At 31.0% G+C, this 24519-nt stretch overlaps 1 protein-coding gene and 1 pseudogene across 22 annotated transcripts in view; one reads left to right on the top strand and one right to left on the bottom strand.

The window, feature by feature from the left end:
* RIMS1 (regulating synaptic membrane exocytosis 1) overlaps positions 1–24519 on the bottom strand; it is a 461872-nt gene that overhangs the window by 156260 nt on the left and 281093 nt on the right. For 18 of the 22 annotated variants that reach the window (XM_054698919.1, XM_054698915.1, XM_054698921.1 and 15 more), the window contains 5 exons: positions 11352–11419; positions 10762–10872; positions 9065–9164; positions 4880–5003; positions 1628–1674 (listed from right to left, as the gene is read on the bottom strand). In XM_054698919.1, coding sequence (XP_054554894.1) covers positions 1628–1674; positions 4880–5003; positions 9065–9164; positions 10762–10872; positions 11352–11419 — 450 coding nt within the window. Of the gene's footprint in view, positions 1–1627; positions 1675–4879; positions 5004–9064; positions 9165–10761; positions 10873–11351; positions 11420–19245; positions 19334–24519 lie in introns of those variants that run through there. The other 4 variants (XM_054698917.1, XM_054698920.1, XM_054698918.1 and 1 more) reach the window with 1 other exon arrangement.
* Positions 22641–22926, top strand: LOC119252618 (ATP synthase subunit g, mitochondrial-like; annotated as a pseudogene).

Below are 24519 nucleotides of genomic sequence, written 5' to 3'. Positions count from 1 at the left end.
TTTATAGCCTCCATTCTTGTTTCCTTTTAAATAGCCTTATATTTTGTATTTCTATAAGCTGTTTTACCCAATATTGTTGCTCAAGCTCAAGAGTTATTAATTTTGTGCTGATCAACTGCTAAGCGTATATTTGTGTCACTTCCATATTCTCATTGAAAATTTCATTTCTTGTCTGTGTGTCTAATCTGGAGTGACTTCAAAGCCCACAGAGATTATTCAATCCTCTAGTCTCACGTCTCAAGGAACCGACCCCTGTATGTCCACTGAATTTTACCTCTGCATCACCCATTCACTCCCATAATCATAGCCAACACTGTCATGCATTATTACAATTATTTGTTAATGTGCTTGTTTCCTTCACTAGACTGCTCATGAGCTAATTACCAGCCAAGCAGAATAATGCAATACAATAAACTGTTATGTCCCACAAACAGAATTATTATTGGCATACTAATTGAGCTCTGTGGAGGTTCTGACTATTCTGAGGTAGAGGGGTGTTGTCAGTGAAGACATTTTTTTTAAAAATATAATTTATTGAATTAAGTTTAAGTCTTTTTTTTTTTTTTTAAGATTTCTTTATTTATTTATACAAGCACTGGGTACAGTCAGAAGCGCGGGAGGGTGAGAGAATTCACCAGAGCCAGAGAGGGGAGCAGAGCAGGCAGAAGGACCGAAGTACACTGCTGAGGGGAGCAGCGGGCGGCAGGAGAGGTCTGTGCGCCATGTGGGACCCTCGCCTGGTGGCTGGGGATCGAACTGGTGCTGCAGAGGCTGCGGGCAGCTTTGCAACCCAGCGCTCAACCGCTGCACCACCGGGGAGGCCCTTAAGTTTAAGTCTTAATAGCCCAATAAAACATCACTGGAAGATAAATATTGCAAATTATATTGCCTAATTTCAACATAGCAATTCATTGAATTTTCTCTCTCTCTCTAGGAAAAAAGATATTATAATTATTTTTCAAGACAAATTTGTATCTAATTTATTTTTTTATATTGTAAATTTTTTTATTTTATTTTATATATTTTTACATCATTTTTCATTTTTGCACAATGCATGCATTTTCATCTTGGTTATAGTCCCCATACAATTCCCACCCCTCTTATTTTGACCCTACTCCCTCCTCCTCTCCCTATTCCCCCCCGCCCCGTAGTATGTCTCTGGTTTATAGTTGCTTGTTGATTTGATTTTTACTTTATTATAATTAGTCTTTTTCCTGGTCACTTATTTAGGTTTTCTAAATTCCTGCTATGAGTGAGACCATCTGGTATCTTTCTTTGTCTTTCTGGCTTATTTCGCTGAACATGATCCCTTCCAGCGCCATCCATGTTGCTGCAAATTGCATAAGGTTATCATTTTTGATTGCTGAGTAATAATCCATTGTGTATATGTACCACATCTAGTGAAGACTTTAAGGCCAAAAAAGAGTAGGAAAATAATCTTGGTGCAAAGCAGAATTTCCGTGTGTTCCTAATGATTGCCATGGTTACCAAGTTTTTATGTAATTAGATACTCCCTTAGTATAGCAATACCAATTCATTTATATCAAATAAATATGGGAATTGGTGAATCTTTATTTTTCATTTTCATTCAACACATTTAGTAATAACAAATCTTATTTATACTCACTGGACTCCAGTGGAGGATGGGAGCTCTCAGGAATCCGTGGAATGTCACTAAAAGAAACAGGGTATGGTGAAAATTCTATTAGCCAAACTATTCTGCTTGAGGCAATCGCCTCCACATTTTATTTCAGTGGTGTGAAAAATCCTTTTGGGTTTTTACAGGTGTGGGAATGGACAGGAGTTACTATTCAGGCAATTACTAATATGCATGAATGTCAAACACCACACACACACAAAAAAACTGCAATAAATTTTTAATATATTTAATAGCAAAACACTGTAACATGACAACAATCAGGCTAATATTGTGGCAAAAATTACCACAATATTTTTACTACCAAAACAGCAGGTTTTGGCAATAAAATATGTTAAAGGTAATATCTTACTTCAAATCTAGAAAATCAAAATGACACATATTTTAGAAATCAGTAATATGCTTTACAAACACATCTGAAAGAGTTTACTGAATGAAAGGAATGAAAACATATCTTTATAATAAAATAATGTGGTGAAGATCATGGGCAAAGTTAATAAAATGAAAAGGATGAGTTGCTTTGGAAATTAAAAATGATTCAAGCTTGCAACAAAAAAGCCAAAATTGTTTATATATGTGAATATATAATTCATATACACATATATAGCCCTATATAGAGATTAATATCTCTATACTGAGGTTAGCTAAATATATGGTCATTTACTACATGATTAGAAGGTGACTTGTGAGAACACCCATTCCTGTCACACTTGCAAATTATTCTGAATAAATAATAATATTACCTCAGCTTAACCATGAACACTGTGATCTTAAAAACCCTGGATCAGTCTGGTTTGGGAATTAGACTGTGCGAAACTACTTTACCTCTTGTTTTCCAAGGTATTTTTGCATCAATTTAAGGAGATTAACGATATGCAGGTATTAACATGACATATTAAAGCAGACTGGAGTTAGATAATACTGGCAGAATTATCAGAATAATATTTAAGAATTTCTAATCACTTACCTTGAAACCTAACTTCATTTTGAAATTCTTACATTTCTGGGTGAATCAAAATAAAAAATTTTCTCTATTTCCTTGATTTCACATTTTGTACTTTTTTGTGTATTTTCATAACCATCTACAATTTATACTTCTATAAATAAAGGTATATCCTGTTTTGTATATTTTATAAAACATACTTTGGCATAGTTAATAATTTGCATATAATAATATATAATAATTAAGAGATTAATTTAGAATATGTAAGACACAAGTAACCAAATATCTTTCATTAACTTCTTCTGATTTCATCAAGGCCAATAAAGTAAATTTTTTAAAATTCAAAATCAAATTTTTTAGATAGTAACTTGTTTGAAAATCAGCTTCAAAGTCAATAATGAAAATTAGAATTTGGCATTCTAAAAACAGGTACAAATTTTGTATTTTACTGTGTCTGTGAAAGGAGATTATGGAAAAGTTGTATAAAATATTTTTAAGTGATTGATGTTAAATCTAAATTTATTTAATGGCAATTGCTTCAGTAATATATTAGCACAAATTTCCACATGACATTTACACACGTTGTCTTAATTCTATTCACAAGTGAGGTGCTAGAACAGTTTTAATAACAACAACAAGCAAAAAGATGGTATTTGGACTGGCAAAATTAGTCACTCTCTCAAAATGATTAAATGTCTTAGACCATATTGGTCAAAGATTCTTAGAATCACTATGTTACTAAACTATGAATAAATACTTATTTTCTGCTTAAATTAATCATAGAACTAGAGCTAGAATTTTTCTTCCACAGAATCTAGTAAATTTTCCATTAACTAGAAAGCTAATGCCAACTTTGATGCTTATTTAAATATAATCTTTGGATTCCATATTGCTTTGAATGCCATCATTCATGACAGGTTAAGGCTAATTCTAAAGATAACGATTTTTAAAATTATTTTCATGCAAGAGTGAAAATAATAAAAATGTTATTCCAGTCCACTTTAATTGTCTGTTATTTGTTAAAGTTAGTATGAAACACTGATATTTTAGTAGATTACTTTTAAACCACTATATATCTGAAGGAATTGGCAATGTGTATAATACTAGATTTTAAATTCTAATTTTTATATCTTTGACTCTTTTTCCAATTTACTTACCTCTTTTCCAGCCTTACATTTACCTCAGCACTAGAACACATCATGTAAAGCTAGCATCAACTGCATGGTGTTGTTACTTTTAAAAATCTGCATGGAATGTACAGTATTTCTGGCAAATATCTTTAATGTTTACTCTTAATAATCAACACTTAAATTGGCTATAATTTTTCCTTTATTTAACAGTTTTATATATGTATATATTAATATTATTCTGGGGAATATATGATACATGTATTGTTAGTTCTTTGAAAATTAGGATAATTATAATTTCTGCTGGGTTTTACATTTATAGATATTCATCAGGATAACAAAACATCTAAGGTTACTACTTTTTCAATATAAAGAGTGTTGAATAAATGGTTCCATAATATTTTGGAATATAAGGAAAAAAGGGAATTATTTCCAATAATACTTTCAAACATTTAGTCAATTATAATGAAACGGTTCAAAATGCCTTCCAAAAAATTAAAGAGTGGCAAAATGAACATTCTGAACTTATTGGGTTGGTCAGGAGAAGCTAATATTATGGGGAAATCTACACAGATATAAAAAGTATCCCACTTGCTATAGATAATTAAATTGTGCTGGAAATTGAAATTTTAAAAATATAACATTATTATCACCAACTAAAATATTGAATATTTCATACCTCGTTGATTTTAAATAAAAGTTGTAATTATCCATGGGTAACAATATAGGAAAATATTCTATTTTAAGTAGAATAATAAATGTTCATGTAAACATATGAAATCACTACTATTTTAAATATGACAGAAAAATGAATTTGTGATCCCCTTAAGGAAATACTACTCATTAAATCAGTTACTAAAAATAAACAAGTTCTGACATTAGAAGAAAAGTTTTTACTTTATTTCACTTCTGAAAAAAATACATATTAGTACTTGTTGATCATTATTGAATTGTGGAGCTTCTAAAATGTAGTGAAGAAAATCTAGTATGCAAGTTTAAAAAATTAAAATTTAAAAATCTAAAATGTATGCTCATAATTGAAGAAAAAACTATCCATGTTAACATGTACTGTATGAATGTATATACTTCTTTTTAAACCCTGCTAATACATGTAATTTACTAAACTTAAGAAGTAAGTTTTTTTAGCCTTACCCAATAGGCCTTGAAACAATAATTTCAACTTGAGGTTCTGATTTTGATTCTAAAATAATGTTGTAAACTTCTTCATTTGTAGCTCCCGGCAGGGGTTTACCATTCCATTCTAGAACTTCATCCCCTTGAATTTAAAAAAAAGGGTATTTTTTTATCTTATATATTCTGTTTATTTTTCTTATCTTTTCTCTTTTTTAACAAAGATATGCAAAACATATACAAATAGTTTAATTGTCTACCTTCTGCTCTCAAAAGAAAATTGATTGCCATATGTTAACTAAATGGCCCTTGTAAACACTTTTTTTTCCCCTTTTTTTCTTTTCTTTTTCTTTTTCTTTCCCCCATAGACTATTACTAGTCACTGGAAACAGTACAATACAAAACTATCTTTTATCTTTTTTGAGATATACCAGAAATAATATAAAAATAATCTCATGCTATGGGATGGAATTAGCACAGCCTATTTGGAAACATTTAAAAAATAATAATTAGCAGCATGCCCTCCATATAATAAATGTAGGCGGCTCTATATGTGAAAGATTCTTATACTCTGAATAAATCCTGCTTTATTATTGGTAGAAATAGCAGTTAACATTTGTTAACATGAATTTTCCAACTATAAGTCATGCTTCATTGTTTTCACCAGATGCATAACAGAATAAAAATGCATGAAAGGCTTTGAATTCATACCCATAGGGTAACACAGGTAGCTATGGCAAAGTTACAAAGCAAGCAGATGTAAAACTGTTGCATGACAGTTAACCCACTTCCAGATGTTTCAAACACACGCATTTTATATATGTTATATAAAATAATAAAAAAAAGTTATAGTACTTGTTAGTTTGTTAAGTATTCTGAAATTAAGGAGAGTAATATGATGTTAAAATACGAGCTAAAAATTTAGTTATTTTAACTAGAGTTTTCACCATAGATCATTTGGGAAAAAATATTTTTTTTCATAAATACTTGGAGCAGCTTTAGATTCCCAGTACCCTTCAATGTACAATGGCAGGCTCTTTTGAACTATCCCAGTTTCCATGACACTGAGCTGTTCATTTATTTTTGTGCTTCTGTTTATTTTTGTTGTTTTCAGTACCTATAATAGATTAGTACCTGAGTAAACAATGTGTTGAACTAACGGATCACTATCATTACTATATATTTTAAAGCTGACTATAAACAAACAAAAAAAATCTTTATTTTTTCCTAGGTAATTTTCAAAAAAGAAAATCAGTTTTTTCTAAGACTATTTTAACATGGTCCTTTTTTCCCTAAGTGTGTGCTTACTCAAAGTAAAAAGTAGGTATTTTAAAAGCACATGATGCTCTTTTGGTCCAGCAAAGGAGTGTAGTTATCTAAATGTTTGACCTAAGAAATTACTCAGCAAAGTTTCTCAAATAGGTAATGAATATACTTGATTATAAAAATAAATCCAAAAGAATTATAAATTTAAAATATATTAGGAGTATTTCAAATTTTTTTTGCCCAAGAAAAGAAATAAAATTTACATCGTGTGAATGTATATATGCATGTGCATATGTGTGGGGGGTATATGAAATAAATTTAAGAAATACTTACCCTACATTTTCTATTACATTATGTTTTACTTGATTTTTTTTAAATGATGAATGCAAATCATTAAATCAGTTTTACTACCCAGTAATGAGTTGCAATCAACATTGTGCAAAAACACTGCAATATAAAATTGTCCTCTTTATACACAGCAACCTGGAAGTATAATGTTTAATATCAAATTAACTTGACACATGTACTTATTTATTTACATATCAGTAAGTGATAAAGCAGAAGATGGTCTCTTTTAACAATATCCATTTATCTTTGGATAATCTGTCAGGTAAGGATATAGATTATGATGATACAGACATGAAAGAAAAAAGACTTGTTTCTGTGCTTAAAGTTGGTGGGGGAGAAATTATATCAAAACAAATACCTTTAATGAAATATGGTATTTGCAATAAGAGTATATCTGAGAAACAGAAGTAGAGACAGGTAGTAATCACTGCACCAGGGAGATAACAGGAAACACTTCAGAATGAAGGAAACGTTCGATGAGTTTTGAAGGATGGAAAAGACTTAACAGGTAGAGCACAAGAGCAGAAAGTGACCAGGTAGACTGACCAGTTCTGGTAGGTGGGATACAGAGTGCAAGGGACCTACAGGTAGACTGCCTAGTTCTGGGGGGTAAAGTGAATAGTAATGGCAGTGTGGAAGGAATTGTCAGAAGAGTAGAAGACAAAACTACAGAGTTTTCACTTGCACAAACAATGACTGGGAGACACTGCAGAGTCTTAGTAGGGAGAGTTTATATCAATTCTGTGTTTTGATGACTAAATCAAGTAACAGCGAAGTGCAAGGATTTATGGGACAGCTGTATTAGAGAAAGCTATGGCAAGATTAAAACGAGATCACAAATGTTGAACAAAGGCACACTAATAAAAAACATAGCACTGTAATATTATAGACCAATGGTGCTTATATACAGATAGAAGGAAAAAAAGTTGCTGGAGTATAATGTGAATCAGACAGAATATCATGTAATTTATTAATATTTAAACACTTTCAAATCCAGCAACTGCTTAAAATTAAAAGTACACTGTATGTTTTACAGTTATAGAAATTGAGCTTCTAGCATTTTAAAGTTTCTCAGGCTCTAGGTATTTATGGCTGTCGATGAAATTAATCACTAATTGTTATATAGAAAAATCCATTCTTTCATTTTCTTAAGTAATCTATTAAAACACAAAGAAAAAAGAAAAAATCATACATATAACTTGATCTGCAAATTCAGATTTATGTAGTTAAAGTTATGTTAGAGTAGTTAACCAAGGATTCTTATACTTTTTAAACCATTACACAAGCGAATATTCTGTTTATTGAGATGGTAACTCCTGATTACTTTCTTATTAAATCATAACATATTCCTGATAACAGACAACAGTGTACTATACATTTACACATCTTCAAAGTCACATATATGCATAATAGATGGAGAAAAATTCTTGATTTGGATTTATTCCTCTCTATAACACCTGCATAACAAGTGTCTATTAAAGAAAAACTTAAATGATTTAGAATGATTTGGGGTAATTAATTACAACAAAAATATTGTTAACAGTCATAAAATATTTTTCTAAAGGTCTCATTAATTACAAATTTTTACATGTATTGATTTATGTTTTCAAATCTTTGTCACTGAAATTGTTTGGAAAGAAGCCTTATAGTCCTCTTTTGACAGTTATTTTCTTGATTATTCCTAATTTATTTATTTATAGTTCAATTTATAATGCAATTAAGTAATATTACCTTATTATATAAATTTTAGGTTATAATTAAAAAACTTAAGGTGTAAAAATTGAAAATATAGCCCAGGATTTTCCTCTATGTCTTCTTTCCCCTGTGCTATGGTTATGAATCCTCAGTTCTACATTCAGCCTATGCTGTTTTCTTTACAATTGTCTGGCTAATTCATAAACATACATGCTAACCAAAGACTTCCACTAACTCCTGAAATAAGCTGAAAAAATATTTATATGATATTAAATAAAATGAAAAGTAGACAATCCACAAAATTATATTTTAAAGTTGTTGCTACTATAGTATATTTGAATACAATAAATTATTTCATCATGTGATATTAAGGCATCAGAGCAACATAATGTAAATTTCCTAATATCAAAAGTCATACTACTGCATCAGTATATGTCACATTTAAATGAACAAACAATGACATCGTCTGTGTAAAGTATTGGACTATGATTGCATTTATGAAAAACATGGCTACTGAATTTTTCAGTACCACTATGGAAAATTTAATAATTACTGTTGTTTAAAACATAAAGAATTAACGACTAGTATTTTTTATAAGGCTAAATTGTTTTAGATTTTTATAGCAACATTATGAGGCTATATACAAAAATTAGTATTCCTTCAGCATTAATCATTTATTTTTACATAAAAATAAAAGATTCCTATTCTTACTGTATCAAAACTGTTATTAATAGATTACGTATTTTTGCAACCATTAAGTATTCATATCAGGAAAATCATCCTTATTCATGCATTAATACATTATTTACTTAATTGACATATATAACTTACCCTGAATTGTAAATCAACAACTCAAACACAGAGTACACTACGGAAATACTAAAAAAGAAACATTACCTGCTCTTAAATGTCCAACTACATCTGCAAGGCTACCCTTCTTTACTTTGGTGATGAAGGCACCAAGGCGTCCTAAGTCAGTCATTTTTCCTCCAACAACCTGGATAATTTATAAATTTATAAGTTCCCAAGACTCATTTTTGTTTAATTAAACTTGCCAGTCATTGACATGTCCATATATCATGGGGTTACATTTTACTCCTCCATATGTGCACATGCTTCACTCACCCACCCCCAAACTGAAACATGTTAAGGAACTATTCCCACAAATTTTTATGATATATTTAGTACTGAATGAAGGGGCACTGAAGTGAAACAGATTTCTGATTAAAGGAGCTTTGCAGGATAGTTTTGAAAAGAAACATCATCTCACTATATTAGAAATGACCATATGTCCTAAGGAAGTTTAGGTACTGATTACTTATACTAACCTAACAAAAGACGGCACTATGAAGAACAAACCCAGGGAAGACAAGAGCCAGATGTTAACCACTTAACTACCAAATAGCAAGTGTTTGACACTATTTACAGATATTGTCCAATTGTCACAATACACCTTGATCTTTTGTATATTTTTAGCAGAAGGATATGAAGATTCAAGAAAAGAACAGGCTATATTGGGGAAGCAATTCACCATGGTGCAAACAGTAATGGTCTAAGTTTCTCGCTGTTACTGACCATGTAAATGAACTTCTCATTTGAAATATATGTGTTGGAATCGAACTTAATGTTGGAGTTACATTTCTCAATAATTAACATTTCCCCTGGCTTTATCACATAATTAAAATTAAATAATTCTGAACGTATTGTATTCTAAGTTTAATTTTTCCCAATGCAGGGGGAAAACTATAATTAAAAGTAGGAGCGAGATTCTCCAAAATTGGCCCATAATTCTTAGGAACAATTTACTAGTGGAGATATTGGAATTATTTCATAGCAAGAGAAATTAATGATAATGAATTAGGTGACACTATTAATACATTAACTGGGAAAAAACTTTAATAGTCAATGGTTTTGAAGTGATCAAACTATGCTACAAGTGTAATATAATCTTGGTTAATAATAAATTTAAAGTTGTATCTTTGAATGTTACTGTAAGTTTCTGAATGCAAATAAAGCCTCATGATTCAGAACATATACACATGCACACACATAATAAAACAAGATAAATAGATATTCTTACAATGAAACAATATCCTGAAATCTATTAACTTTTCATTATATATTTGAGAAGTCAATATTTTTAAGAGACATTTTACTCTTTTGGAACTACCATCAATTCTATTGCACTTAGGAAACAGTGTCTTTAATGTTTTATGGGTGCTTGTCAAGAAATAATAAAATTATGAGGTACACATTATTTAACTTTACTAACATTCATTAAAACTATTCTAATACAAAAATCATCCCAAAACATTACATTCATATAAAAGGTCATTAGTTTTCCTATATTTTATTGCATTTTCCTATTATAACTGGATGTCATATTAATAAAATTATTTAAAAATATTAACTCACATAAAAAGACTAAATCTACCATAAGAAATTAATATATTAACAAGATATATTCACTAAATGGACTTTATTTTGGAGAAGAGAAGAGGATATTTAAAAATCTCTGTTAGAAATTTTGCAAAATGCAGTCCATTCATTTTGTAATTTACCTTTTAAGAAACACTTTAAACCAACATACTTACTTTCAGACCCAGTAATGCACCTGATTCTTTGGGCATAGTTGTTCTCTTGTTAAGAATAACACGTCCAATTAGTCGGTCTCCCTCTTTAGATGGTTGCCACGTTACGGGATGCTATTAAAACATGAATGAAGTTTTTTAAAAAAAACATTTTCTTTCCTTTAATCACATAATTATTGGTTGTAACATAATGTGACTTCCTCAGTTAAAAGAATTCCTTATAACTATGGGAATCTCTCCTTTACTTAAAACAATTTTAATTTACAACTATATTTTATTTTTAGTAGAAACTTACACAGTGAATATTCTAAAAGTAGTTAGCAACTAAATATACCTGTAAAAATAGTTCTAAAAGAAAAATAATTAAACATTTAAAATATAAATTCTTACACATTCAATAATTGCTTTTACTTTAAAATCATTCAGTGACAACTGTTTTCAAAACCGTAGTGTCTTAAATGAAATCAGTGTTTGCTCTCATAAATTGTATAGTGGAGCAGAATAAGATTACTACCTATCACTCATAAGACAAAACACAATGACTAGGACACATTATCCCTGAAATCCACTCACTCACTTCCCACATCGCTTACCGAACTGATAGGTGATGTTTCCCGGCTATGCCACGTGGCAGGATCCAACCAGTAATAATCCAAGTCACCTGTACGACAGGAAGAATGAAAAGTGTAATGGCTTTAAAGTGGAGAATGAATTACTTTAACTATGATCTCGCCAATCTATAAAGTAAAGGGTTATAAACACCATAAGAATAATGACACACTTGCATTGCAAAGGTTGTGACCTGAATCCTTGGAAAAAATGTGTTACAAATGCATTTCGGACTCTAGGGGAACTACTTTCTCCGCTCAATAAATCAGTCTAAAAATACACATAAAAGTATAAAGAGAACAGGGTTAGTCCACCCTGCCTTCCCTCAAAGATTATCCATACCAAGGAACAGACTACTGTTGAGTGATGCTACTTAAAATTTTATTCATTGAACTGAGAGATAAATATTAGATTCAATGTCTCCCTTTCTACTCTTTTGGAAGACATCACTATCTTTCAAAATTATTCTCCTCATCAGCTGAACAATAAGATATAAAATATTTTCTTGTTATTTGAAGAAAATATTTTATTCTTTGATAGTATGTGATTACCTCTTCCAAATAATTTGAGGTATAATTGATATATAACATGTTGCTATATTACTGATATATAACATTTTGAGGTATTCTGAGATATAACTCAACAAAAAGTTTTATTTTTAGGAGGTAGTGGTGAGTAAGCTAAATATTAAAAATAAGTTTTAACAAAAGAGTAATAAACAAAATAACAATGTATTCAATTTTACTGGTCATGAAAGATACTTAAAAAATCCTAATTTTGTAAACATAAATTTTCAAGGCTTTAATTTTGATTTTTTTAAAGATTAATTTTATTTATTTACACATAGAAGAGCTGGGGTACAGGCCAGAGGTATGGTGGGTGACAGGATTCACCAGAAACAGGGGGAGCAGAACAGGCAGATGGACTGAAATACACTGCTGAGGGGAGTAGGGGTTGAGACAGGAAAGGTCTGCTGTACCATGTGGGCCAGCTCCCTGGCCAGGAATGAAACTCCTGCTGCGATGGCTGCCGACAGCTTCATAGTGCTGAGACTTAACACCTTGCGCCATCAGGGAGGCCCTAATTTTGATTTGTTTGATGTAAAAATATTATTCTAAAAAAATCTGAAAAAAATTAATGGAAGGCAGTAGTGCTTCCATATATGCATAGGAAGAAAGGCCAGAGTGGGTGACTCATGTGAGAATAACTACATTGAAAATATCAGATTAAATAAATGAAAATTTTTCTCCCCATGCATCTTGACAGAAAAAATTTAAGAGAATGAGTAATGCATAGAACCTAATAGTGAAATATTTAGCTAACTGTTGAGACAATGTGTTTGGATATCTGTGAGAGTCAAAAGTAGAGAAATTTATATAGATAACAGACATGGCAGATATAGATATAATAAAAGCAATGTAACATAAAATAAATTTTTAAAACCTGCAGGCATAAAAATCCATATACTTCAATTTCTTAGTAGCTGCTTCCCTTTTTATTTTCCATAATATATTAAAAAGATTATAGAATGTTATACATACTACAATATTAAAATGTTCTCAAAATGTTATTATATATATAACAGTATATTTTATGTTATAAAATGATGGAAATTAAAAATTGCACTAGCAAATACTACTTTCTGTTAAAATTTATTCCACATGGAATTCATATTCTCTCAAAAGAGCACACTTTAAAATGTAAAGTCTTATTAGCAATGAGTATATATTTCTAATACTCTACTAGACTAGTTAGTTAAATATATAGAAAATTTGTAAAGGGAAATTTTTTCCTATTTTACTTTTACTGCTTATAAATCTCAACAAGCTTATTTTTCTTTTTATATTTTTCCTGTATTAGGATAACATTGGTTTAAAGTTCTGGATACGATTCAGAAATATTGGCTCCCACCTCTTCTACTCTATCATTAGTACTATGATATAGTTCTTCTTGAAAGAAAAACTGTAATAAAATGAAATGACTGCTAAGTAATAGATTATTGCATTTCATAAATATTATTGCCATTCATAAATCTTTCTCCCTAAAATTTCATATAATTTGTAATAGGCCTAATGACTTAAATGTTGATCCATTTTGAAATACAGAGACAAATTAATAGAAACACTGAGATATTTGTGGGACTTGAAGAATAAAAATTGGTCATTGAACTGAGAGCTGCTTTAAGACATTTACAGTTAAAAAATGATGAAAAAAGGAAGAGAAAACAACTATCCTATTCTAAAGACACCAAAAAAAAAAAAAAAAAGAGGCAATTTGTTGTATCATTCACTAGCTTGACTTTGGTCTTAAGAACTATACTCCTTAGGATCCTCCTCTGGATCCCAAGCCCCAAGTCCTCACATAGTGGATCAATACCATTTCACTATGTCCTAATGAAATGTATGCAGCACACAGCTGGTGAATGCTAGTTCTGCTAACATGCTCCGTATATGCAAAGAACTGAAAGTTAATGTTTCTGACATATTTCAGTGATGATAATGAGCACACTTTATAATGAAAATACTACTTTCAAATAATAGCATTCAATCACCTATAAGCTTTGTAGGATGACAATCTTGAATGAGAATCAAATTTTCATTGGTTTAAGATGGAATATTACAGTTTGCCAGATGCTTTCAATATGAACATTACCTTGACATTGATAATTTGAATGTTAAAGAATTTGCTTCTTAAATCCCACCCACCCCAGTTCTGGTTATAGTGTTGTAGATATCTAGTAAAAATTGCAAATATAAGTGTAAAAAATACATTCAATAATTTAAAGTAATATTTGTACATATTTGCAGATAAAATTACACTTCCTTCACATCAAAGAGTTTTTTACAGTTTTCTTATCACTAAATTAATTGTCTCTTACTAAAATACAAGATTTTTGCTCAAAGAGAAAACATAAACTCTAAAATATAAATATGTAGCTTTAAATCATATTTGCTTCTTCTTTTCATGTAATTACTGTTTTAAAAATATTGACTTCTTAAGTACTATAATTTGTCTTTGTAACTCACATTTCTATATTGTTAATGAAATTAGCAATACACAAAAAACTACCTTCCAATATATTCAGAATCTAGTGTTTCAGTAACATAGAAGATTTCCTTGATTAGTTTTCTAGTAGGTAATTCAAGATATTAATTGCCACATGACATAGCTACAAAATGATAAATTCATGGTATTTACTTATGTAATTGAAAAAAAGTATTTTGGTTCTAATGTTCAATATAACCATAAAGGAACAAATTTATTATCATTAATTTAGCACCAATAAATAATATCATATGTTTTAGTCTACTGAAGTGTTTAAGTTCCTAAATAGCCAAGTTCAATAAAGTGTTATTTTGGGCATTATTTTTTGTGAAGCCTTTGAAAAGACTTTCATCCTATCCCTTGTGAAAATGTGGAGTAATTAAACTTGATAAATGAGCATACACCAGTCACTGCATAAATAAAAGTCAGCTAAATGACATGTGAGCCTTCTGTAAACAGAAGTCATTATAATTAGAGTATGTGACAATACATAAACATGCATCTCCATGATCTAAAATTTTGTATCTTAGGATGCCTGATGTCAAAGTACAATGAATTCTAATAACATCAAAGTCAAATTTATAAAAATACCTTCCAAATAATACAAATACATGATTGAATGTGTAATATTAAAACTGTGAGGAGATAGCTATAACTAATTTCACACATTAAATATCTATTTAACAATTTCCATGATGGTTATACTTGACCAAGTGGAATATGTGTCTAATATGCAGAGGTAAAGAAAAGGTATCTTCATCAAAGCCCTGAAGTATTAGAAAACTTGGACTTCTCCATCTCCAGAAGAAATTAAAGACATATTTTTAACATCATTATAGTCAATGTCACTCATCCCAGAAGATGGGAATCAAATCAATTACAAAATTGATTTACAGTAACTCTGCACCATTCTTAATACATCTCTATAATCATGCTACACGCCATCACAAAATAATAAACTATTATTATATAGACTATATTGATAGCATTCAAAAAAATTAAAAGTTTAAATTCAGACCAATAATCAGAAGAACTGGCCTTCCCAGAGATTACCTGTATCTCTTAAAAATTTGTCCACTCCTATTTTTGTTTATTCTCTACAGCAGGATATATGTTGTAATTGCAGAAAATTAAATGAACTCTAATATTTTAATTACCTAGCAGCACTTAGATAAATTAAAATACTGAGCAAAAATATGTTAATTGAATGGCTATGTGCCATGCACACACAAAATCCAACTCAGTTTTAATAATGGGTTTTTAATTTCAGACAATGTTGGGTATTTTTAACAGTGAATAGCATAATACACTAGTTAATATTTCGCTGCTTATAATGTGAAAAAAATTTCACTCATCTTAGTATTTTATAAGGACATTCTTTCAAGGACAGGGATTAAACCCAAAGAAATCTTAACTTTTGATTAATATAATGAAAATATCACTTGAAATAGTGTCTTCATGTTTCAGAAGTCTATTTCAGATAGTCTATGTCTATGGATGGCAAATGTGTTCACTCCCACCTCTGAATTATATGTATAATAATAGAGATAACTTGGGAATAATTCAGCAACAATATGCTATAAAGCAAAGTCACAGAAAGCCTAACTTCACCTAAGTTAAATTAACAGTCAGGGATAAGAAACAAATATTATTCAATAGGACTTGATACCCAGGCATTAAAATGAAATGGGGAACTAACTTACTAAATTTAATCATTAATATAATCTGTGAAATATTAGTCTATAAATAAATACTAAATGTACTGATGCAAAATCAGTAAATTGTTTTTCATGATTGAATTGCTGTCAGTCTAATTTCCTAGTATACTAAAATTACTGGTCCTCAAGCACTTTTTGGTTTTCATTCAAAATCCATACCAATGTTCCAATGTTCACTCCATAATTTTCTGGCAAATGCTGCAAATAAAGTAACAAGAGATGTATGTCCTTGGAGCACAAGTCTTGAAGCAGTGCTAGACGCATCTCCAAACCACTGGTCCCTTTGGTTTTGGCACAGGCTGTACACACACACACACACACACACACACACATACACGCACACACACGCACACTATCATCTATCATTCCTTGGAATAGCTGTGCTTATTTTCAGCTTTCAGTCACCGGTGATTCATTAGACTGGTTCTTAATCTAAATGCCATTTGAAATTTCATTTTCAAAAAATTTCCTTTGGTTATAATGTGCTCTGCTTATATCACAGAAGTAACAATACCACTTTCCGTCTTTGGCATATAAATCTGATGGTTCAAATAAATGTACCAACTACTATTAAGTAAAGTTCAATGATGTTTGTGTTGAGAAATTATTTCCACTTCATAGAACATGCAGAGTTGAACTAGAGATTAAGTATGTGCTTGCAGGCCTGTACTGCCATCTCTGTTTTATGATTTTAGGGTACAGGAAAGGAGAACATATTTGGTAGAGGTGGTACTTTTTCTGGTGATATGTATATTGTTTACTGAATTTGAGAACCAAGTTTTAGGATGTGAGCCTACCACCATACAATTCCACAAAGCAGTTATATGGAATTCAGCATCAAAATTTCTGGCTGAACTCTGAGCTAGTCATTCAGATAATCTCTCAATTTTGAGATAACTCCTATGGTACCACACTGTTCTTTCAAGGATTGGATGGCATAATGTATGTGAAATTGCTTTTATTAACTACAAAACAACACATAAATGCAAGTTACTAAAGTATAAAATAGATACATAAAAAGTATTTACAAGTATAGTGCTAATAAACATTTCTGTCAATTGTAATGGGTAAAAATTAAGAAAATACATTTCTTTTACTGTGCCACTTTACTTATTTGAAAACTTGAATAATCAGAGTCTTGCCATATTTTATCTAGTTGTGGTATAAAATTTTATCTGATGTTTACCATTGCACTGCTTATTTTAAAATATATAAAGCCAGCTATTGTATAAAAAGAACGTCACACTTGGTTAAAGAATTGGAACTCTGATCTTAACTTGGCAATGGTAGGTATATTACCTGGATAAGATCCCTTTATTTCTTTAAACTTTGTCCTTCACTCTAAAATGGGGATAATATAACTTTCCCCACAAAGGTTTCATGAGCATTAAGTGAAATATGCTGGCTTTGCAAATTGTAATGGACTTTAAATAGATTTTGTTGTATAATTAATTATAAAATTGAGGTTAAGGGTATGCAATCATGATGGAAGAGAGATGATTTAAATTTAAATAGCAATCCTACCTAAAATATATGTAGTAAGAGGTATCTTTGCAAAATATACTGTGAAATAGGTTTCGAACAATGTCAAAGTCACTCTATTTGTAAAAATTATCATTAATTAGGTTGGTATAAAACAGGTGCTCAAATATTCAGAATGAATAAATATTTGCTTAACCCTGATGTTAAAGAATAAGAAAAAGATCCATCACACATATAAACAAATATCTTCACAATTTTCACAAAACAGTGACAGCCTAAGAGATTAAGAGAATTGGTTCCTTTAAACAGACTATGTACATTAAGATATATTAAGATTAACTCCTAAACAAAAATATTTAGACTAATAAGTAATTAATTTAGTCAGGTTGCAATATGCCCTTAATCTAAAAATAAGCTGCTGCTATTCCCCTTTATATGATCAAATTTTTATGTGGGAGAATAAAATACATACAGTACATAAGTAAAATATCTGTGACTGAATTATTCTGTACCATAATAGAAATAGGATATTTTTATCCCTTTACTATCTTTACTGATGCCTCAAGATATATCTAAAATATTTCTTGAAACCAGTTCATATTATGCGTTAAAAATAATTTGGTATAAACATTAGTTATGGAATTTTATTTTACATATATATATTTTACATTATTTTTCATTTTTGCACAATGTATGGGCTCATGTTTTCTCATTTCAGGTGTAGTCCCCGTAAAATTCCCACCACCAATTCACCCATGAACCATCACAATAGTCCCTTGTGCTTTTAATATTTATATTCTAACAGGTTGTATGCTTCCTAATTTCTCGAGACTCTTTTTTTTAAAGTTTATATTCATAGCAAAATAATTTAAATAATAGCAACATTGATGGTCCTGAGAAAACAAGTATAAGTTGAAATATATAATAGGGTCACCATAAATAATGGGGCTCTGGGAAAAGAAGAGATAACTTTATATGTCACTATAGGTTAAAGTATATTGAGAAATAAAATACTAGATTGTAATCATTCATTATCAGTTTAACTTTTCCTAGTTGGGGATGTTATGTAAGTTTCGATTTTTGAAACAACATGCAGCTTCAGGGCTACGAAACACTCCCAAAACACTAAGAAACTCAGTGATATCCTCAGTCTACCTCTGTGTTGACCTGATGCTATAGGCCACAGAAGAAGTAGATACATTAAAATTCCCCAAAGTGTGAACAATACACACACACACACATACACACACCCTTTTGTGCCTTAGGATAATAAAATATAATTCCTGGTCTTCAAGAAATCTAGACCAGACTATATTTATATCATCAGTATTAAATGACAATAAAAGTATATCTGAAGAAATATCTCTAAGGTCACTGATGATAGGGCATAAGATTTCCACATGATATTTTAGAGAGGAATAACTTTCACCTGTAAATATGGTTTGAGTTCTAATGACTGAAGAATTCCTTCCCCAGAATCTAAATTTGGAATAGTAATGCACTCTGGAGAGCAAATAACAAAATTAACAAAACCTAGGGAAACTTTTTTCTTTTCTTTAACACCATGACTCTTCAGAATTTGGGAAGTGCTGTACACAGGAGGGAAATATTTTACTGCAACTTTCCAACTGACCAGGCTTCCACATTGACACTGAGTATTCCATTCACGTGGGAGAACAGGTTTTCACGTGCAAAGCCTCGGAATAACCAGCCAGGAAACCCTGTGGAAAAAATCGGGGTTTATTTGTTTTCATTGTTTGGGGACTGGATGTTAACCACAGGTTTAAGAAATTGTAGTGCTGGGCAAGTTCACAGTAGAGCATTATAAGAAAGCACTCTAGATGTAAGTATCTTTAATATAGGAAAATGTTAGTCTTTAGCCAGACCTCACACCTAAAAAACACTAGTAAAACAATATTAACTGGCAATAATAACCCTGAATATCAAATCAATTTCTACCTGTGCCACTATATCCCAAATATGGAAATAAAAATAGGGAGATCCACACATTATCTGATTTTAGTGTTATAACTATAGTCAAGTGCTAATAAAGAAGGATTTTAAGACTATATAGAAAAGAATGGAAGTACTTAGAAGGGATCGATACTGCTTATCATTTATAATATACTATTAACCTATAAAAAAGTAAAAATAAATTTACTCTAGCAAACATGTTTGGTAACATAAACAGATGTTTAAAAACCAAAGCTCCCTAAAAGCAAGTTACTATAAATGTTATTTTTCCTTTCTTTTTTGTTTTATTTTGTGTTTTGCCTTTTAAAAAAATACTTGGCTATGCAAACAAATAATATATAGATGTATTAAAAGAATTTTTAAGTTGAAAACTCCTTGATTGGTGGTGGGAAATCACTACACATAGGAATTTGGAGAATATTTTATGCCTCGACTGTTCTAGAAAAAACTGCTAAGTATCCATATTCATAAACCTCAAAATTATAGCCACAGGAAACTAGGTTGCAAAACACTGCAAGGTCACTGGTCTAAATTTCTGTCGCAGTGCAAAAGTAGTCACGCTGTATAAAGGCATCTCCTTTCAACTGTGCTCCATCTCCATATGGCAGAAGACAATTCAAATAAGAAAAAGCACAAAAGGCAATGGAAGAAAAAAGTAATATTCACAAATGCATATAGATAGAATATACACTTAACATGAAGCAAATTAAGGTTGGTGAAAGACTTATGCAAAAAATTCTCTTCCACAATATCTGAATATTAAGGTTTGGATAAATGAGTTTAAGACTATGCTTCCATTGTAGCAATTTCAAAATGTCTTCATTTTAGATCAAATTTTCATAACAAAAATGGTTACTTTAAAAATAATCAGGATGTCTCACTAGCCTAGGTAATGTTAGTCTCTTGGCTTGGTCATAGGTGTTCTCTTGGGAAGAACAGGATGATCTTTTACTCAGGAATGCAAGAGAATCCTATGTCCAGTGTCTCTGGCTATTTAAATCCATGACTCCACTATTACCTACTTGCTCTGAACTAACCCCAAAAACATATTTCAGAGGTTTCATATTCCTGAATAAACAATCCCTTGACATTTTTTAAATTTAGAGCAACAACATAAATAGAGGACTTTGTGAGAGATATGCAGTAAGTCAATATAGATGTTCTAAAACATTACTGAATTAATCCAACCCATTAGACAATCATATACCTGGAATATTCTGTATTTGCACACAGTCCTTTTTTCCCTTACCGCTCCCTTAATTTCTTCTACGTACAGTCCTTCAACTTAATTGTGTGGATCATGGTGATAATATTGCTCAGATTACATTGATCAATGCTATTGCTGACTATTTCTGTGAAATTTACATAGAAAAAACATCTCTCTGGTACCAGTATCAGGAAAAGTCAGTGTGCACTTAACAAGTGTTTTATTTTTATGTCATGGAAGTTGTAAATTTTATAGCTGATAGTACTTAAAACGTGTGTTATAATATTCATGTTTATATCTGTAATCTCTACCCTTGCTGTCTACCCTTGTTGTCATTGTGTCATGTCTACACATACAGACATTTCATATGGCTACATTTTTACATTTTGGTACTGATGTGAAGTTATTCAGGTATTAAATAGATTTTAAAATGGGAATTAAAATTAATTATGATAGATGACTGGATCAAGATGTGGCATATACACACAATGGAATATTATTCAGCAATCAAAAAAGATAAACTCACACCATTCGCAGCAATGTGGATGGAACTAGAAGGAATTATGCTCACTGAAATAAGCCAGAAGGAAAAAGAAAAATATCGGATGGTTTCACTTACAGCAGGAATATGGGGAACCAAATAAGACATCAGTGTAAAAAAATAATAACAGTACAATACACAACAAAGCAAAAATGGACAATTATAATCAGAGACATACTTCAGGGGAGGAGGAGGGAGAGGGATCAGAGGGAGGGAGGGAGGAGCACAGGGGACTGAGATGATGGTGCACGGGTGCGTTGGAGAAGGAAACTCTATGGGGACAACATCTAAGGGGGTGGGGGGAATTAAATACTGTTTAAAAATGAACAATGATGTAAAAAATAAAATAATATAAAAATAAAATTAATTATGCACAAAGCACAATATATTTATTATAATTGTTTTCATTAAAATACAGATTTCTCTACTGATCAACCTCAAACATTCTTGATACAATAGGAACCATCACTAAAATGGAATTGATGTACTGGTATACCTTATCCATAGTCAATCAATAGAATACATTAAACAGCAAATTATCTAAACCTATTTGGGAATCTTGCCAAAGAATAAAAAGCAAGTGAAAAAGGCTTCTTATGTGGCAAAACCCAGTAATTTATCCCTTCAAAAAACTCAGTAGGCCTTTGCTCATAAATTCACAGTTACCATCATAAAGTTTCTTTGGTATTTAACCCCACAGGACCATGAGAGGCACATTATAAGAGAGCAAAAGCATTGGTAGAGATAAGTACATTGACAGCCATAAGAATTCACAAGAAAGGGGACAGGGAAACTTTTTTTAAAAATTGCTTCTTGACCTTTTCGCTAAGCTCAAGTATAAAAAAAGTACATAAAACAAATTTGTCAAGAATCCACCTGTTCCAAACAATGTAATACTGTGAGTATCTCTATAACATACTATTTATGAGCAACAGGGTACCTGATCTTAAACAAATATTCATTCTTATGAAACAACTTAAAAATTATTGTATGGCATATAAAATTTTATGAAAACAAAATGAATCTCCTTTTCACCCTTTTTATTTTGAGAAAAAAAGGTAGAGAAATATACAATTATGATGTGAAGGATTTTAATTAAAATGATTTTACAAATATTGGTTAGCAAATATATTTGAGTATGTTAGAAAATTCAAGTCATTCAGATTAGAGGGATTAGAAGCTAAATATTTACAATTACAAAATTAAATCACTATCAATGTAACAACAGAAAGAAACAAATAGTAACTGCTTATAGATAGTTCTTTAGATTCAGTGTTTAGTGAAATTAGGGTTGTATTCTAGAACCATGGCCCCATTTGTTGGCAACCCGGTGGAAAAGGCCAGAACTGGAAAACGCTGTTGTGACTTACTTGAGAGGCCTGATTAGACCACATTTTAGCACTAAACCCTGTGAAATCCCTACAGCGATTCAGACCTTGAAGAAAATACTCAATAGTGTGAAAACTGGTAATTTCAAGTTGCTCACAGTTAAGGGATCTCTACAGAAAGGTTTGGTCGTCACTGAGGTATGGTTGTAGTGTTATGTTGGTGAGATCATAGGAAAGCATGGAATCATCAACTATAATGTTTGAAGATCAATTTTTAATATTATATTTGGTGTATTATAAGAGTATTCTTGAACCATATGTGATCAGACTGGTATTTGAATAAAATGTGTCACAAAAAATAAAGGATTCAATGTACTATAAACATTAATTTTTTATTTTCTTCTACTGAATGTTTTATTTCTCGACACTTTATGAATGCAGTACAAAAAAATTGGGATAAATAAGGGCTAAATGCACTTTGCATGCAGAGCAGTTAATATCCTACACAAAGAGTGGCCAAATTGTCTACTACAGATTCTTTTATATTTTTTTTAAAGATTTTATTTATTTATTTATTTATTTATTTATTTATTTATTTATTTATTTATACAAGCACTGGGTATAGTCAGAAGCGCGGGAGGGTGAGAGAATTCACCAGAGCCAGAGCGGGGAGCAGAGCAGGCAGAAGGACCCAAGTACACTGCTGAGGGGAGCAGCCGGCGGCAGGAGAGGTCTGCACGCCATGTGGGACCCTCCTCTGGTGGCCAGAGAGCAGCCGGGGATCGAACTGGCGCTGCAGAGGCTGCGGGCAGCTTCGCAACCCAGCGCTCAACCACTGTGCCACCAGGGAGGCCCTCTACTACCGATTCTTAACCAAAATTAATATCTCTTAAGTAAGAGCAAAATCATGTTGAACAAACTATCTTTTCTAGGGGATATAACTCCACTAAATTGTGAAACATTTGCTGAAAAAATTGAAACTACTGGCATACTATTGGCACATATCCTAAAATTTTCAGTAACATTAAATCTGAATAGTGAAGTTACTCTTTAAATCATTCTGTGAAAATACTAAATTCACCATTATTTTAGTAATGTTAAGAAAAAGTTTTTATATGCAAATTTATATATCCATAACAATTTTTTTCCTAATTAAGATTGAGTATATTTAATGTTTTCATTAAAATACATTTTTCCATCTATCAGTCTCAAAATATTCCATTCTCAAAAAATGGAATTGATGTACTAGTGTTAGCTTATCCATAGCTTTAAAAAGCAGAATTACTGGGTAATGCCAATCCTAAATATTTTTTATATAATTTCTCCTAATATATGAACACATTTAAGATTGACTAATTCCAATGATCTTTACAATAATATACTGATCACGGCAAGAATAAGCTATGGAACTGAGTGAAAATCACAAGAAATATCAAATAATTATAGTGATTATAATAGTTCTAACATTAAGAGACACTATAGTTAGCCTGAATCCTTCCCTAAATATAAATATATATTTACTTTAGTTACACTTTAAATCAATGTTCTGTTATTTCAAAATGAGTCTGTTAATAACATCTTCCAAATGTATTATCATTTTCTTTCTAATTGTCAAGACTGTAAGCAGAATTTACTTTTAGCTAAAAGCTATTTATTATTCATGTATGAAATATGTTTTCAAAGGTTTTGGAAGAAAATTGTTTTGCATTTTTTTAAAGATTTATTTATGCATGCAAGAGTTGGGGTATAGGCCACAGGTGTATGTATGGGGGGTGAGAGGATTCACCAGAGACAGAGTTGGGAGCAGAACAGGCAGATTTGACTGAAATACACTGCTGAGGGGAGCAGCAGGCAAGA

The sequence above is a fragment of the Talpa occidentalis genome, unplaced genomic scaffold (assembly GCF_014898055.3).
Source record: "Talpa occidentalis isolate TD23 unplaced genomic scaffold, MPIMG_talOcc4v2.1 talOcc4.2, whole genome shotgun sequence".
Classification (NCBI taxonomy): Eukaryota; Metazoa; Chordata; class Mammalia; order Eulipotyphla; family Talpidae; genus Talpa; species Talpa occidentalis.
Note: the sequence above shows the minus strand (reverse complement) of the source record. Positions and strands in the feature narration are given on the sequence as shown.